The sequence below is a fragment of the Panthera uncia genome (genome assembly GCF_023721935.1).
Source record: "Panthera uncia isolate 11264 chromosome B2 unlocalized genomic scaffold, Puncia_PCG_1.0 HiC_scaffold_25, whole genome shotgun sequence".
Classification (NCBI taxonomy): Eukaryota; Metazoa; Chordata; class Mammalia; order Carnivora; family Felidae; genus Panthera; species Panthera uncia.
The window spans coordinates 23,729,340-23,748,098 of NW_026057581.1; the positions used below are offsets into that span (position 1 = coordinate 23,729,340).

At 47.1% G+C, this 18,759-nt stretch overlaps 1 protein-coding gene across 3 annotated transcripts in view; it reads left to right on the plus strand.

Annotated features, from left to right (window-relative positions):
- SLC22A23 (solute carrier family 22 member 23) overlaps positions 1 to 18,759 on the plus strand; it is a 181,943-nt gene that overhangs the window by 123,930 nt on the left and 39,254 nt on the right. For 2 of the 3 annotated variants that reach the window (XM_049655095.1, XM_049655096.1), the window contains exon 4: positions 7,516 to 7,684. In XM_049655095.1, coding sequence (XP_049511052.1) covers positions 7,516 to 7,684 — 169 coding nt within the window. Of the gene's footprint in view, positions 1 to 7,515; positions 7,685 to 18,759 lie in introns of those variants that run through there. The other variant, XM_049655098.1, reaches the window with a different exon arrangement.

The window sequence follows — 18,759 nt, forward strand, 5'->3', positions numbered from 1 at the left end:
GTCCAAATTTTGCCTAAAACACAGGATAGTTTAGGCCCCTGGTGGAAGAACTTCATTCACTGGAGTTAGTCTCTTAGCGACCTGAGCCCACCCAGACCCTTGCAGCAGTGGCCTGAGGTCTGTAAGGACAACAGTAAGTAGGAAGCCTTCTATACCAGTTAGGTATGCGCCAGTGTGAGCCAGGTCCTATTATTATCTGCTATATAGATGACGAAACAGGAGCACAGAGAGGTTGAGTGACTTCACCAGGCCTGGACGAGACAGGAGGAATTTAACCCCCACTGTCACCTATACCTGAGCCTCAACTAAGCTCCCCCTGCAGAGCACACTTCCTTATTCTCTGGTGTAAATATGATCAGTCAACTGCACAGATTCCTTCACTAATTGCCAACTGTGATCCAGAAAAATCCCAGAGACTCATTGTAGGAGAGCTGGGAGCATTTAGCAATCCCAAGAAAATGTAGATTTCAGCAAACATGCACAGAGCTTTTGGAATATGTATTTTAAGAAAGAAAAGGCCCGTGGTTTTTTCACTTACATATTCTAGAAGGATGGGACATGTCTTTTTAAGCCTGGTTCCAAAGTGATTGTTTTTAAATCAAATATTGTTATTCCCAAATCCAGTCAGCAGTTAGGTAAGTGTGCTGACAGGGGTTGGAAGGTGGGGACAGAATATTTCTGGCTGGCAAATACCTTAGACACTGACACAGAGACGAGCTCTCCCAGCTAATGCCATCACAGAACCTCGTCTCTCCCCTAGTGCTCCTTGGCTGGAAGCTTCTCCACACGTGGAGCATGGCCCTGGTCCAACACTACATTACTCACCCAAGGGGGCCTGAGCAGGAGGTCAGGTGCACCTGCTGCTGAGTGCACATATCCACGAACACTGCTTTATCTGAACAGGGCATCTTTTTTTTCTAATTAAATTATATAAACAAGGAGTATCTAGAGTTATTATTTGGCATTGAATACCAGCTAAACCATAGGCTTTTAAAACCCATCAGGCTGAACATTATGATACAGAATAAATGAGACGGCAGAACCTTTGGTCTCAGCCCAAGGAGGACATTGAGGTTCTTGGTGGAACTTCAGGGGTGTTTTCTAGAACTTTCCTCCATGGTTGTCACCTGAACCTCTAGGCTCTGCCTGCAGCACCTCCTAATTATCCAGATTCCCCTAAAGGTGCCCCGTTGCCCACAGAGTTTGTAGCATTCCTGGTTCAGAGGTCACAGTGGAGCTGGATTTGAGTGCTGGAGCCACCCGGACCCACCCTGGGGACTCTGCACCTTTAAAACCATCCAGACCACATGGCTAATTTCAGCTACTTCTGCTCTGATGCCATCACTTCGAGCAGGAGGGTGTTTGAAGTTTGGTCCCCTTGAGTATGAAGCTTCTTAGTGGCTCTTGTAGAATCATGGAATTTCCAAGCTGGATGGGACCTTGGAGAGATGTTTGTTCCCTTTTCAGATTGACCCTCAAATCCCTGGTGGGGAGGTTGTCAGTAGGACAGAGCATCCTCTCCTAACCCTGTGCTCCCAAAACAAAAATAAAAGCCATCGTGGTGTTTCTTAGTGCAGAGGGAAACAATGCCACCATCACAGGTTTGACTTAGATGCCCCCTTGAGCTTGGCAGTGCCCTGTGAGGCTGAGGCACCAGGTCCAGGCTGGCCTGGAGAGAGAAGCAGGTAGGAGGTGTCGATCCCCACTGGCAGCACTGTAGGAAGTCCAGGTGGCCGGCTGGGCCAGCGGCTCCTGAGACAAGGCTTCACGGGGAGCCCTGTATGACCCTCCATCAGTACAAGAAGCCTGCCCTCTGTATCAAGGCTCAACCAAAGAAACAAGAGTAGGAGGAGATCTATAGGAAGAGATTTTCTGCAAGGAAGATGCTTACACAACTGTGGGGGCACATGAGGCAGATCTGAAATCCAGAGGGCAGGCCAGCAAGAAGAACCGGCTGGAACTGAGCAAAGAGTGAAGCTGCTGTCCACAGGCAGGATATTTTCTTTTTCCTCCGGGAAGCCTCAGCTCTATTTGCTAAGGCCTTGCTACTGATTGGGTCAGGCTCACCAAGATTAGGATAATCTCCCTTACTTAAGGTCAACTGATTATGGACTTTAATCACAGATATAAAATACCTTGATAGTAGCACCTCAATTACTATTGATTGAATACCTGAGACTGTAGCCTAGTCACACTGACCCATCACTCTGACCTTCACATCCTTCTTCTAAGGAGCAGCTGTGGGCCAGCTAATGACCCCCCCACACACTTTGATGTCTGGTTCCCCTTGGGTCTTTGTCCTCCCTCACATGGAGCAACTGACCTGGGCAGCACGCTTCCTTTCCTCCAGGAAATTTGTAAGAATCTGAAAGCTTCTAAAAGCACATCCTGCTAGGGTTACAGCCCCTGAAAAGCTCTCCTGTCCCAACACCACATCTCCAACAGAAGTCACCCGTGGTCCCTGGGCTGCTCCTGTCCCCTGCGTGATCAGACTGCTGTGGCTGTGATCCCCTGTTCTTCTACAGGCCAAATGCCTCAGTTAAGTCTTAATTACATGCTGTTAATTCTCATAACCTTTTGCAGTTCCTCTGCTTATCGTCAAAATACATCAATCTTGGAAGAGTAGCTTTTAAGCCTTCTCCATGAAGGCATTAGGGGAAAAGTAATTTACCAGTAGGGATTTTTGATGTGGTTTTCTTGGAATCACTTGATTCTGGTTTTTAATTGGTGGATTGTTGCTAGACCTGAGAGAATCTCCGTGAAATAAAATACAGGATAACCTTGGTTTGTGAGCATAATTCGTTCCAGAAAGATGCTTGTAACCCAAAGCACTCGTATATCAAAGCGAATTTCAAGAACCATTGGCTCCATTGCAATCATGTGAAATTCAACATCACATACTACTCGTATTGCAAAACATTGCTCATTTATCAAATTAAAATTTATCAGAAATATTTGCTCGTCTTGCGGAACACACACAGAACAAATTTCTCACGATCCAGGGCTTTACTGTATATGGAGAAGAAAGAGTGCAGACTGTCACTGTGGGTTATTTCTCTTTTTCAGTCTTTTAGAACAAAACTCAGTCCTACCCTGAATCCATTCATTCATTCATTCGTTCACTCATTCATTCATTTATGTTTTTTAAAGTAATCTCTATACCCAGTATGGGGCTAGAACTCACAATCCTAAGATGAAAAGTCTCATGCTCTACCAACTAAGCCAGCCAGGCATGCCCCTTCAGTCCTACCCTGAAATTCACCAGATCAGGTGAATAATAATAAAGAGGTCAAATGAGACAAAAGAGTGACTTGCTAATAATTACATTATTATATATGGTAATAATCCGTATTATTATCCAAATAATACTCCAAAATATCCAAAAAATCACTTTTTCCATATGCAGGCGCTCCATGCTTATTTAATGCTCACAATGGCCCATTTTACAGATGACAGAACTCACAGATGACTGAACCACGGTCACAAGCTTGTAAGTTCTGGGACAGGATTGAAACCCGGCCTGTCTGGTGCCAGAGTGCATGTTCTCCATGTTTGAACCTGTGATGCCTCACCTAAGATGATCTTTTTTTGTGACGCTTAATTGTTTTACATAAGGAAGGGGGTGGGAGTTGTTTGCTGCTCATAAGTGAAAATCTGCTAAGATGACTTTAGGTTGGGCCTACAGTACAAGTGGCTCTAAGGAGTATTGCATGCAGCATGCAGCCCAGGCCACCCACAGGTGCTGCTGACTGGCTGGCACTTCAGGTCTGTGGATGCCTGCCTTTGGGTGACCTGTTCTGCATGATCCCCAGGTCCTGAGGAGGCAGTGGGACTGGGGATACCATTCCCTGCTGGTGGCAGGTTTCTCTGACTTTCAAGACCAAAACCGGTGGCCCTGACCTGGTGGCTGTAGGCATCTCCAAGGTGTGCGAACCCTTACACCAAGTGCTCCTGTTTGCAGAGCTGGGAGCAGGCCCTTTGTGGGCAGAAACCATCTATGTGCCGTCCCCATCCCTTTTACCAGATGCCAGGACTTAAGGCTTTAATGCTCTGATGTATTTCTTCCTGTCTTCCACTTCAGGAAAACTGATTTCTCATCATCCAAAAGGGAACATGTGATTAATGGCAAGTGTAAAGTGCCCACGGTTCTTTGATAATTGCTTCTTTTTTTTTTTTTTTAAACATCTTTATAGCCACCTTCAGACTGTAGTTGATTTCAGGCAGTTGGGAAGGCATTTCTGGTGAGTCAAGGCTAAAAAGGTCATTATATGCAAGTGTCATACCTGTGTCCTTACATCAAATCACTGTGTTTCCCCTGCCCTGGCAGGAATGCTAAAATACATATGTATCAGCCGGACTTCTCTTACATTTTTCTACCTGATGAAATAAAGTAAAATCTCTGCTAAAATTCCTAGCAAAAACAGAAGTGGAGGGGTCAGAAAATGATTTTACTTATTCAGCTCTCAGATAGCGTGTCTGGGAGGCAAAAACATTTCTCCTGCTATGGGTGAGGGTAACCATTTTGGGGAAGGATACTTAGCCAGTGCCTCTCAATGAGTGATCTGGGGATCTCGTTGAAATGCGGAAGCTGGTTCTGGATGTCTGGGTGGGGACTGAGGGTCTGTGTCATCCCTGACAGTCTCAAAGGTGGTGCAGATTCATCAGGACGTCTCAAGGAATTAGACTTGGACCACCTATGGGAGAAGGCCGAGAGAACCCTACGGGAGAGAAACTGACAGTTCATCATTGTCATATCGACAGTAACACTGACATATGCACTGGTCACAGCATGTCATTTGCAGCAAGGGAAGGGTGAGAAGTCAGACTGTGGAATCATTTGCCCATCAAGGGACAAATTTGGCCTCCACAAACCTAGACCCTCCTTCGGAAAGTTGCCTTGTGATCCTTCATGTGATAGCATGGAGCGTAGACTAGTGTGTGGGATTAGATGTCCCAAAGTGGGTCTTTGGTAAAGGAATCTAGTTGTGGATAATTTTCATACTTACCATATTACGGAATTACCTATCACAGGTGGTGGAGAGATAAACCGCTAGCTGTGTGCTGTGCCCACTGCACCAGCAACCCACTGACATGAAGCCATTGTGCTATTTTGACATTATCTCTCTGACTTTGTTTAAAAGTTACCTGGGTGGCCAAGTGCTTCATTTTCTCTTCTGAGGGTACCTGGGTGGCTCAGTCAGTTAAGTGTCCGACTCTTGATATCGGCTCAGGTTATAATCCCACGGTTCATGAGTTTGAGGCCCGCACCAGGCTCTGTGCTGACAGTGCAGAGCCTGCTTAGGATTGCCTCTCTCCTCCTCTCTCTCTCTCTCTCTCTCTCTCTGCCCATCCCCCACTTGTGTGCACATGCACTCTCTCTCTCTTAAAATAAATAAACTTTTTTTTTTTTTTTTAAAGGTTACCTGGGTGGCGAAGTGCTCCATTTCCTCTTCTGATAAGAGCCTGTGCTGAGCCCAGAGCCATGAACTTACCCTGGCTAATCCCAGTTTCTGGTTTCCATGACAAATCTATGCATGTGCTTAATAAGTGAAAGCTAGCACGTGCACCAGTTTGCCCTTTCTAAAAAGCCCCTGATCTGTTATTTTTAAGAGCAGAAATGCCAGGTCTGGAGCGAATACCTGAGTCCCACCAGAAGTGATCTTTAAGTGAACCTGATCTGTGCATGTGGAAAGAAAGAGCATCACAGTAAATGGCCAGGAGAGGGATGCTTAATCCTGTTTTCTTAATTAAATGGCAAAAAGTCCTTTATAAGCTACATTCAGTGAGGCCAGGTTTCTCTCTCACTCACTGGTAACTGCAATGATGGTCTGTTTGTGGTGGAGCAGGAATGGAAACGTTGATGACTTTGTTCTTCTTTCCTTGCAGTTGAGCCAGTGTGGATATTGGCTGGCATGATGTCCTATCCTTGTTAGGGCTGATTCTGTCCTTGTGGCCAACTGTAATTTGTCTGTTTTCCCCTCAAACCTGCTCCCCCTCATGTTGCCTTTCGATCTGCTACCTCAGCTCTGGTCTCTAGACAACCAGCAGAAGGGGTGTAGCAACCGATCTACAAACAATCTTTGAATAGAGACGCATAAAAAGTATTCTCTCCTGAGAGTCTTTCTGCTTTTTTAAAAAGTCATTTTAACTCTACTTTGGGGGCACCTGGGTGGATCAGTTGGTTAAACATCCAACTTCAGCTCAGGTCATGATCTCGTGGTTCGTGGGTTCAAGCCCCATGTCAGGCTCTGTGCTGAGGGTTCAGAGCCTGAAGCCTGCTTCAGATTCTGTGTATGTGTGTCTCTCTCCCTCTCTCTCTCTCTCTCCCCCCTCCCCTGCTCACACTCTCTCTGTCTCTCTCAAAAATAAATAAACATTAAAAATATGTATACTTTTTAAAAAGTCAGCTTTGAGGAATACTGCATATTGTAGAAGACTAGCAAGCAAACACACATGTTCTGTAAGGGAAATATAGAAAACCCGGCTCCCATTCTAGCCCTGAGGACCTTGAGTATAGGAATTTACATACTAATCTGTACTGGCTGGCACTTGGATGCTACCATTTAAGCTTTGTTACCCTCTTTTTTAGGTCAAATTAACAGCATAGATTCTTTTGCAAACAAGGGGGACCATGGTGCCCCCCACCTTCAATAGACAGTTTTGAAGGCAGACAGTGGTGTTGTTTTGAAGCTATGAAGATGAACCAGATTTGCCTTTGTCAGAGGATCTGACTATCTAATAGGGACAGAGGAAGGGTAGTGGGACACACCCATGTCATCATGGGCTGCAGAATTCCAGTATGGAGGAGGAGATACTACATGGTCCAAATCTGCTTTATTGATTGTTTTTTGTGGTTTTTTTTCTTTTTTTTGTTTTTTGTTTTTTGTTTTTGTTTTGTTTTTTTTGGTCTTGTTCAAATAGATTAGCTGTGATGCAGCTTGGTCTGTGTTGGTCTCACAAGTGTGAGTAGGTTGCCCGGAGCTCTGAACTCCGAAGGAGCACTAGAGTCGGGGCCAGAAGGAGGGATGGTGCAGGTAGGTGGGAGTGAGCAGGTGCTCTGTCCAGAGGTTGAGGGGGTCCCCTAATATGGCATCATGAGGGGAAGGAATGGGAGCACATGGGCCTGAGAGGGGTCCTGCCTTACAACAAGCTCAGTAAAATCCAGAGAGCAGAGGAAGTAGAATTGTGTGATACAAATACTATCCCCATACAAAGCAGCATTTCCTAGTTTCTGGGCTGGGGCCACTCTGAATTACAGCGTTCTTTTGCCACTGACTTGCTCTGTGACCTCGAGCAATGATCGCTCCCTTCCCAGTTCAGGCCTCAGCTCATCCAGCTGTAAAAACAAGGATCTCAACATTGACATATGATGTAGGGCTCTCACGGAGTCCAGCAAATAAATACGATTTTATAGTTGTTGGCTGTTTGAGAAGTGCACTGACCATGGTGCACCCGTGGCTCCTCCAGGCTACGGGTCAGGGCGCTCACATCTCTCTTGTCCCTTCTGTGTTCCAGGAATAGAGCTGTGCCCCCCTGGAAAACGGTTCATGATCACGATGGTGGCGAGCTTCGTGGCCATGGCGGGGCAGTTCCTCATGCCCGGGCTGGCCGCCCTGTGCCGGGACTGGCAGGTCCTGCAGGCCCTCATCATCTGCCCCTTCCTCCTCATGCTGCTCTATTGGTCGTGAGTATCCTCCCCACAGGCGTCACCACCTGGTACATCTGCAAATGCTTTCTGAAGGGCGCATTCCCTGGGGAGGAGACACATGAAGCAAACGACTGGGGTCCCACAGTGCCCCAGCTTCTTGCCGGTTTCAGCTTGTGCTTTTTTGTGTGTGTGAGGGAATTTTCCTCTTTTATGAAATTTCATTTTTAAACACTTTATCTTGGGAAATGTTGAAACATACACAAAAGTAGACAGAAGAGGGGAGTGAGTTCCCAGGTGCCCTTCACCCAGTTCCAGGAACCTGCCCTCTATCAGTCTGCTCGGACTCCTGCTTGCTGGGTTCTTTTGACACGATTTTTATGAATTGATTTGCAAAGGGTGGGTTCTTGTATTGGAAGGGGTAAAATACGGAGATGTTCAAGGAGAGATTTAGGAAAGCCCCCTTATCACTTCCAGATTAGGGATGGGCAGAGAGACTATGGCCCATGGACCAAATCTGGCTCGCCATCTGTTTGGGGAAATAAAGTTTTATTGGAGCACAGCCTGCCCACATGTTTGCATAAGTGTCATCATCTCTGGCTGTTTTCACGCTTATAGTGGCGGAGTTGAGTATGTTCCACAGACAAAGTGGCCTACAAAGCCGAATATATACCCTCTGCTCCTTTACGGAAGAAGTTTGCCCGCCCCTGCCCTAGATGAGTCCACTTGGACTTTTCGAACCATGTGTGACTTTGGCTTTTGGCTGGGGTGACTGTAGGCGGGAAACAACTGAACACACAGGGCCAGGGGTCTGACCTGGGCAACCAGATTTTTAAAAACATCCATGTTTATCAATTGGCTGAACAGCCGAGGTCGAAAAACCCCACTTGTGAATAGAAAGATGTTTAGGGGAAAAATGATTGTTTGGCCTTTTTTATAAATAACTCTTTTCTTTCTTTCCCGGCCCCTCCCAGCCCCTCTTCATGCCAACAGTCACTTCACACCCTTAGTGCGAGACACTGTAGTATAGATAACGCGTACTGTGCTGTGTTGCTCTTGTTTAGTCACTGACGAAAACCAAATTTCTGGCAAGAGGTCAGTTGTGTCATAGCTTTCAGGAGCAGAGAGGGCTGCTCATCAGGCTTCCTTTTCTAAGGTGCCAGGGAGGGGAAGAAAGCACCTACCTTTTAACTTCACGGTGCTGGGCCCTGGCCCCACCCTGCCGGTAGGTCCTGCGGCAGAGAAACCATTGGGTGAGGGCACAGGTGCATTTTCCTCCAGAGCCCAGCTCTTGCTCACTAGATCAGGAGAGCCTCAGCAGCAGGCAGCTGGCGGTAACAGATGAAAAAAGGCCACCTGCCGGGGAGCCACGCATCAGGGGCCAAAACTGCGCCTGTCTCCTCTGCTTCTCTCCCCACGCTTCCTCCAGCCGTGCCAGCCCGCTGGGGTTGGACATCACACCCCCTCCCGCGGGAGCTGTGCATATTTCAGGACATCCTGCTCCCTCCAGCAGGGTCGCAAGAGGCAAAGAATGAAATCGTTTCCCAAAGCAGGATGGAGTAGGCAGTTCTTCCTTTTAATCTTCTATGCAAGTCCTTCCTGTTCCTTCCCTTGGTGCATCTAGAGTTTGTTTCACTTGTTTTGGAATTCAAGGGCATTGATTTATTTAACAAATGCTTATACCGTGTTTGCTCCATGTCAGACACAAATTGCAAGCGCTGTACAAATAGTAGATTATTCAGTCTTTGTGTTTCATCACCCCATTGTACAGATGACAAAACTGAGGTCTCCCAGCTGGCCCTTGAACCCAGGCCTCTCTTAACCACACGCAGCGCGGCCTCCTGCCTTCCCTGTGCTTCTGTCTCTTGTCTCTGACCACTGGAAACCCTCGCTCTGTGAGGTCTGGCATCTCTCAGCCACCTCCTCTCACTATAGCCCCAAGGGCCCCCAGGGCTGTCTGCCGGCCCCTGGGGGACTGGACAAGGTAGACACAGCTTCTCGGAGGCTCACACTCCAATACAGGAAGATGGGGTTGTCCCCACCACCTCTAGGCTTTGAGTCTCAGCCAGTGCTGTTTCCATCTGTCCCAGTTAGGACACCTGGCAGGGGAAAAACGGCAGGAAAGGGTTTCCTGGAATAGGTCTATGGACTGACCCACATGGTAAAGGACTGGGGGTTTCGCTTATCATATTTTATCTCTTATTTAAATTTAAAAAGCATATCAAGGTTTAATGACAGGTAGGACATTCATTTATTTAAATATGTTATAAAACCTAAGGAAAAAAATCCTTTAAAACTCACAAATGTAAAAATAAAACTTTATAGTGAAAAAGGGCACCCAGGGTAATTTAATAAGTGAGACGTGTGTACATGTGAACAGATAGACGGATGGATGTGCCGAGGCACTGACGCCATGTGGTTATAGCTCTGGTGCTGCCCTCTGGGGTAGACCAGCTCTACCCAAATATGTTACCTGCTGCGATCATCACAGTACAATAAAACCTTGGTTTGCGAACATAATTTGTTCCAGAAACATGCTTGTGATCCAAAGCACTCATATCTCAAAGTGAATTTCAAGAACCATTGGCTCAGTTGTGATCATGTGATGTTCCATGTCACATACTACTCGTATTGCAAGACATCGCTCATTTGTCAAGTTAAAGTTTATTAGAAATGTTTGCTTGTCCTTCAGAACGCTCACAGAAGAAGTTACTTGCCATCCAAGGTTTTACTGTAATTATTTTTTATTCATATTATTCTCTAAGGGGCTTGGCACATGTTTGACCTACAAGTGCTCATAAATATTAGCTACTTTATGACTGCGATTGTATCACTTCTTCATATGCATGGAAACTAGGGTGTAGCCAGGGGCAGGGTAAAGAAATCACTGGTGAGGGACATATTCCACCTTTGTCTATAGCCTTGAAAGTCTCCGTAAGAATCATGGTCTTTTTATCGCCTGCCACCCTTCCTCCTACCTGCTGCGGTAGGAAGTTCCTCACTCCTGAAGCCTCCACAGTTGGACAGGATGAAGTGGGCTGCTGGGGAGTGGACAGAGCTGCAGCACCAACTAGCAAGGCCAGCTGTTGGTGACAAAATGTTGAAAGCCTCTCGCTTTCCTTTTAATGAGCAAGTATATATGGTGGGTACCCAGGGTGCTCTCAGTACCTCTAAGAACAGATGCAGAAGCAGGTGTGTAAACAAGGACCATAAGCCAAACTGCATAACACAACGTCACCAAGACGTAGGGTCTTGGCTTGGGAGCAGTAAGACAAAGGATGGAGATTGGCCAGAAGGGATTCTGTGGTCCAGATGGTGGGCTGAACTGACAGGGACCCTCCAAACACACACCCAAGGCTGGCTAAGACCCTGCACCAACCAAATATGTACACAGTGCTGAGTTCCAGTGCCAGAAAGGGGAACTCCCGGGGCCCAGACCAAGGAGAATGTTCGAGCAGGAGTGGACACAGACACAGCCTGCATGGCACATGAGCCAGAAAGAAGCTCAGAGAGCTTGAGGTGTAATACCTGCATTGAGGGCTGGAGCTGAGATCTCAGGCCCTTTCTGCACTTTGAACTGAGCTCCTTGAATGAATCCAGGCCTCCAAACTGTGCTGTTCTAATAACAGGATTAGAAAGTCTTTTCCCATCATAGGGACTCCCCTCCAAAGGTGGCTGACACCTTGGACTGTGGGCATAAATGATCCACCCTTACGACAGTGGAGCCTTGAAGTCTTGCACCACACATGACTATGGGTTCCAAATTTCAACCGTTCTCCAAGATTGAGAAATAAGAACCAGTGAAGCTCGTTGGACCCTCTGGGTCAAGAATAAAACCTCCCCTGGAAAATCACTGGAGCCAGATACTCAAGACTCACGTAGAAGAAAATTTTCACCAAGGATGAACTCACAGCCAAAATTCACAGGGTCCACAGGAATCCATTAGGAGGGCCCAGAACTATAAATGGAGAAGTTTGCATCTCAGGAACTCTAGGAAATACAGCAATCTGAAAGAGAAGTGGATTCAAATAATTTATTAAAGTAGTTACTACCACCTCATGCCAAATTCTGTCCTAGATACTAAGGGTTCTAGAGAGGACCCAGACATGTGAGCAAAAATCTCATTTGAAACATACATTACAGTGGGTTATATGAGGGTGGGAGGGAGACCATAAGCCCATAAACAAGCAAATAATATTCTTCAAAGAACCACCACTATGTCTATGAAACCAAGTGGTAGGTAGAGAGGAACAGTGGTCAGGATGGCATCTCTGAGGGAGTGACATTCAGGCTGACACGTAAGGAAAGGATCAAAGAGAGGAAGTCACACAAGGTTCTGGGTGAGAAAACAGGCAAATGGGAACAGCAGGGCAAAATCTGGCTTCCACTGGAAAAGGAAGAAGACCATTGGGGCTGAGAACAAAGGACAAGCTCAGACACACAACGGGGTTGTCTTCAGCATGATTGGGTTTGTTCTAAAAGCCATGAAAACACGTCAAGGTTTAAGCCAGGGAGGAGTGTGCTCTGGTCGGTGCTGTGAGAAAGTCTCTTGGTGACCGAGGGGAGGATGGCCACTGCCACGGGGCCAGGAGTCTGCACCGGGGGCAGACAGGTTGCTCACCTGGAGAGGCCTGACTCCAGGTGTGTTTGGGAGTAGCCCCAGTTAGGGGTGCTGCTGGGCCTATGAGGGCAAAGAGCAGTGCCTCGGGCTGTTTCCTGGGGTGGAGAGACAGGGCTCTCTGTGGTGTGGAGGCCCCACCAGGGACTGGAGCATGGAGTCCTATCCTGAGGGCAGAGCTCAGAGAGTACATGCCCAGAAACAAGGTGACCAGCTGGGGGGAGCTTCAAAAAGGGATGGTTTGATCCTGAGGGTAGTGGGATGGAGAGCTCAGCCATGATTGAAAGCCAGCCCGATTGGAAGTGTACGTTTTTTATTAGCCAGGTGTGGGGTGAGGCTAGCAGATCAGGAGATGACCTCCACAAAGAAGACAGGTTGTTACTCTCTGTTCCCTAGAGAAGGGGGCACACCACATCCCAGGGGCCCCACAGGAAAGCACCAGCTGGTCAGGAGGCAGAAGGAGAGAGGGGAACATGGGCAAGAGCCTTCACTGTGGTTTCAGACAGAAGAAAGGGGTGAGGAAGGGTAGGCAGGCTCCAGGTTAGCTATTTGGAGTAATTTCTGCAGGCTGTGGGGCTCAGGGGCTGCCCCTGGTTGTCTGGCATCTGGCCCTGGGGCGATCAGAGCAGATGGACAGCGGCTGGAGTGTGAGAGCCACAGAGGAGGTGGTGGGGGTTGTGGGCTCTGATTGGTTGGTTTGTATCTGAAAGGTGTGCAGGTGAATTATTGGCTATCCCTAAGAATTGGCTAACCCTGGGAGGGGCAGTCTTTCCTCCCAGAAACATCAGAAAACATAGAAAATAAAAGGGCATGATTAATACACGGCCCTACAGCAGCTACAGGGTTACAGAATGCTCTCGAATGAAGTGAGCCCAGGACTAGAGAAGCCAGTCAGGAAGAGGTGGCAGCAGCAGAGGCATGATGTGCCTGGGGACCAGACAGAGTTTGACAGGGGGTGTGGTGAGGACAGGTGAATTCTGGGGAGGATGTGGCATGTGCATGATTTGTGCCCCACCAAGTGGAGCCAAGATAGGAGTTTGATGTCACTTCATGAGCTGCCTGGGGATGCTCATACCTCCCAGGTCCAGGCAGGACCCACTGCAGTTGGCCTGCAGGCTTAGATGAAGGGAGAGCTTCACTGGTGGCCCAGGAGAAGGAAAGGATGTGCTTGCTTGGGAGCTGGTATTCCAGCATGCTTCACAGAGTCATATTTAGGCACATTGTCGTGAAGCAAAAACAGAGGAGGGGATTCTGTGAATATTTCTTATCTGAATGAAAATCCTGTCAGAGGTAGTGGGTAAATCCACTGGCGGATGCCAGTGCCTGAAGCCAAGATCCACACTGCCTTTGTCCCTCAGGACACTAAGACCAAATAGAAGTGCTTCCTTAGTCATTTTTCTTGGGCATTCATTATCACTTAAGTCAGAGCAGTAGAGCTTCCATGCTAATCTAGAAGGAAATCCTATCGATCCATCCTTTTTCCAGAAGAAATGTGGAATTCTTCCAGGGTCACAGAAAACAAATGGAGGCAGGGGGCAGAGGCGCAGATTCAGTAGCCAAAATACTAGAGGAAGGGAGAATCTAAGAGAGCATCTGCTTGGATGTGGAAGTGGCCAGTGACCCCAGAGTGGAAGAAGGGGCTGGTTGGAAGGGCTTCTGCTTTCTGATTGCACAGTGTGTAAAAGGTGTCCCTTCCAGGTGGCTGCAGCCTGCTCCAGGACACACAGCTCGGGGACAGGGTGCCCTTCTCGGCCAGGAGCCCTTGTGGGGGGCAGGGTGTTTGGGGCTCCAGGTCTGTGATAAGTGAGAACATCTAAGAAAACCACAGGGTGGAAAATCAGGAAGGCGATACACAGAACAGGTGGCACCTGGCCTTCTGGGTGGGTCTCATAGAAGAATGACACAGGAGTGAGAAGGTGGTGGACAGGGCACCCACATGGTGTCTATATAAAGTGGAGGAAACAGCACCAAGTATGGATTCCAAGAGATGATGAAGATGTTACTGCCTCTCTTCCAAGATGTCAGTACGTGACATCACCATGCCTTAACATGTAAATTAGTGATGCTGGGTATGGGTGATTATTTGTAAAAACAAGTGTATGCATGTCAGCTTTGGACCCGGCATGTGCTGGGGAACACTTGTGATACCAGTTCAGTAAGGTCCCCATGAGTGCTGTCATTGCAACATGAGGACATGAGCAGAACATGAGTGTCAGTGTATCCTCATGAACATGGCAGACACCATCCTAACTCTTGGAACAGCTTGGCAAGGGAGGGAAACATCACATTTCACATCTCGAGCCTCCTTTGTGGCAGAGGCACAGTAATATATACTGATTTGAACATATCTTCGGATTTTAGGAACACGCTTTTCCCGAGATCAGCTGCAAGCTTCTCTGTGTGTGACACTATATTAACCATTAACCCTTGGATTAGGTTGGTGGGATTATTCCTGGTTTTAGCTGGGGAAACCAGGGCATTTAGAAAGCTTCACCAGAACACTCAGAAGTGTGAGAAAGTCATTAAAAGCTGGCTTTTGAACATCAGTGGTTCTTGTTATGTGGTCCCTGGACCAGCATCATCATCACCACCTGGGAACGCATTAGAAACACAGATTCTCAGATGCCACCCCAGGCATACTGACTGGGTCAGAAGGTCTAGGGTGGGGTGCAGTTCTGTGGTTTAAGAAGCCCTCCAGGGGATGCTGATGAGTGCTCAAGGTCGAGAAGTATGATGGATGTATCATAGAAGAAAAAGCCAGATGTCCTGCACAAGGACTGAGGAACCTGGTGCTCCCCAGATAAAGGTGGTGTTGAGGCGTGAGGGAAGATCTGAGTCAGCTATGGAGAAGCCACACGTCTTGTAGGAAGAGGTTTCTCGGCTCTGTAGGGAAAGAAAACAGATGCCATCCTTGAGGATCAGTGAGATATCATGCAAGACCTGGCTGTCCAATCCAATTCCACTGTGGAGAGCAAATTTGTCTCGTCATCTCAGACAGCAGATGTCATAGGTATTCCTGCAACTGATGAAAGAAGGCAAAAACTCTGGGTGCTGGATCTAACACTTTTATCCGTACTATGCAAACATAAACCTATACACAAGTATGTTTGGGAGTCTTAAATTACAGCCTGTGATCAAGGTTAATGGGAAGGAAAGGTTTCTCCCACCTTGCTTACCTGCCCTCTGAGCAGGCTGCTTTGGGGCATCTTCCTGTGAGTTTCTACCTTCAAATGCAGGAGAGCATTGCGTACAGTTTTCTCTTGCTCTCTTCCAAGACTGTTAGCCAAGTACCGAGTTAGGACGGATTCTCATCTTGGACTCACCTAATGCGTGTTTTGCATGAGCTGCTTCGAGAAAGAACAGATATGTTGGAGAGTGCTTTGTTCAGTGGGAGTTTCATCCTGACGAGAGAAAAAGTGCTGTTGGCAATCCGTGTGATCATCAAAAGCATCTGGGAAAGCAATAAGAAGATAATAAACCGTATGGGAAATAATGAGGAAATTAGAGATGGATCAAGCAGCACTGAATAACACGGAGAATAAGTAATAGTATCAATTCCCCAAATGAAAGATAAACCTTGAGACAGAGGAAATTAGAGCACGCTGTCATAAGGAACTCACAGGGTAGAGGAGTAAAACAATTAAAAAACCCTTAGGAAAAAAGAATGTGCTAAAAGGGATTTTAATTTTTAAAAATTTCGAGAAAAAAAAACCCATTGTAAAACATTTAAATGGCCTCAGGTTAGATAAGTATCCAGCATAAAAATTTACTAACAGTTCCAATATGTAAATGGTCCTAAATATCATTGGCTCTTTTGAATATCATCAGAAATATTTTGGCCAGAATAATTCCACTTCTTTTTTAAGTTTTTTATTTTGAGAGAGTGCGTGAAGCAGGGGAAGGGCAGATAGAGAGAGAGAAAAAAAAATCCCAAGCAGGCTCCACACTGTCAGCACAGAGCCCAACGTGGGGCTTGAACTCATGAACCATGAGATCATGACCTGAGCCAAAATCGAGTCAGATATTCAACTGACTAAGCCACCCAAGCGCCCCCAGAATAATTCCAAGTTTTAACATATCTGGAAGGTTTGCTCCTATCCAGGTGCTGCCCAGCATTTTCAATAATTTGGTCCCTTAACTCCTCTCCCTAATCCTCTGAGGTAGGGACCAGGATGGCCTCCAGTACAGGTGGAGAAACTGAGGTACAGGGATATTTGCAGCTTGCCTTGAGGTCCTAGTACTCGTACCTGGAGCCAGGATATAAAAACCTGCAGGCAACCCGGAGCCAGGATGAGGACCACAAGCCTCTTGGCTCAGTCATACGTGCAGTGGTGCTGCTGGGCCCCAGGGATAGGACCGAAAATGTCAGGCAGATGAGCAGAGCCCTGGCCCACCGAGAGCAACATGCACCAGGCACAGAGCAACACTTCTCACCAGAGGAGTCTTCTCTTCTAGTTCCTCTTTTTATATTTGTTTAACATTTACAAAAGTATTCCTTTTTTAAAAAAAAATTTTTTTAATGTTTATTTTCGAGAGAGACAGATCATGAGTAGAAGAGGGACAGAGAGAGAGAGAGAGAGACACAGAATCCAAAGCAGGCTGCAGGCTCTGAGCTGTCAGCACAGAGCCTGACGTGGGGCTGGAACTCAAGAACCGTGAGATGATGACCTGAGCTGAAGTCAGATGTTTAATCAACTGAGCCACCCAGGTGCCCCACAAAGCATTTTTTAAAATCATTGGGTTATCAGTACCTTCCTTAATGGGGCGCTCAATAAAAATTTGTTAAATTGATGAATTAATTTTGCTTCTTGTCATTGTTAAAATTATTTCAAAAGACCCTTAAATTTTTTTTTTTAATGTTTACTTTTTAGAGAGCGGCGGGGACGGGGGGGCAGTGTGCAAGTGGAGGAAGGGCAGAAAAAAGGGGAGACAGAGGATCCAAAGAGGCTCTGTGCTGACAGCAGAGAGCCCGATGTGGAATTTGAACCCACGGAGTGTGATCATGACCTGAGCCGAAGTCAGATGGACGCTCAACCAACTGAGCCACGCAGGCACCCTGACCCTTTAGATTAAATTTTATACACAGATACATAAATATATTCATTCCAGCGATTATCAGTCTTTTTTCTTGCCCACACACACTTGAGGGACCCAACACTTTCTTCCATCAAAAACAGTTTTATTTCAGAAGGGGGTCAAAGTACCACATGCTGAAAACTCTATTACTGGTAAAATAAGGGCCGCAGGGCTCCCTGCACAGCAGGAGGGAAACAGAATTCAGTTATACCAACAGTAAAGTCACTAGAGAAAATGCTTGCCTCAAAGGAAAGTGTAAGAGGTAAATCATAAAAGGCATATAGCCTCTGGGAGCTTGAAAATGTGCAATAATTATTTTTACAGGTTATCAGACAGTTAATTTGGGGAGACTTCTAGGAAATTTAAAGCCAAAAAAAATTACTCAAATCCCATTTGTCTACCAGTTATCCAGATGGCGAGAAGATTAGGTAATACTTACCAAGGCAAGTGTGTAAATAAAAATGGTAGCCCACATTTCAATCGTAACAATTGAATGAGCAATTAAAGGGGAGATCAAAATGTTCTCTGACTTGGTGTTTGGGGATTTGCTAATGGCATGGAATTTTAGGGAACCCTCAGGCAAGAGGCTGCCCATTTTTAACTTGTGAGTTGTGCAGAGATTATGTAAAATAATAGGAACCCCTGTGGTCAACAAAACCACTTCCTCTTCAAAGTGGAGAAAGCCTGGTGAACATGGCAACAAGTGATCCTTAAAAACCACGTGCTGTGCCAGAGGATATAGCCTCTGCTCTAAAAGCCAGTGTTACCAACTCCTTTGTCCCACTGTCCCCACACCTGGAATGTGCTGCAACATTCCGTCTCACTACCCTGTGGAAGCTGGGGTGCTTCAGGCCAGCTGGAGGAGCACTGAGCCTTGGAACCAGGCAGACCTCGGGGGGTCAGTGTGTGCACGCGTGTGCATGTACATGCATGCACGTGTGTCTCTTGTGGGAGTGGTGGGGTCGGACGGCTGGGAGCAGGCAGAAAGCAGGTAGATGACCTCCCAGTGACAGATGTCTAGTGATAGCTGCTAAGCGGTTGCCCCCCGGACTGCTGGCAAGTGTCCACGTGGACAGGAACAGAGAGTGAGGCCAAGGGGCCCAGCCCCGTCAGCTGGCCACTCTAGCAAAGTACATGCCTGGTGCTACGAAGTGGGGGTTCCAGACAGAGCAGGATGACCTCACTCAGTCTCAGAGACTGTTTCTGTTGAGGTTGGGAGGGTGAACGTGCTAATAGCAAGAAGCTGCTTTCCAGAGTCAGGTACAAGGTCAGGGTGGAACTGGCAGGGGCCACCCTCGTGATGAGTCCATGAATGTGTGGCCTCCGTGGGCTCCTTTGTCATCAAGATAGGACCCAGAAGGACAGAAGCAGACTCTGGGGAGAAGGTTGACAGGACTCCCTGGACAGACTGCTACGACAG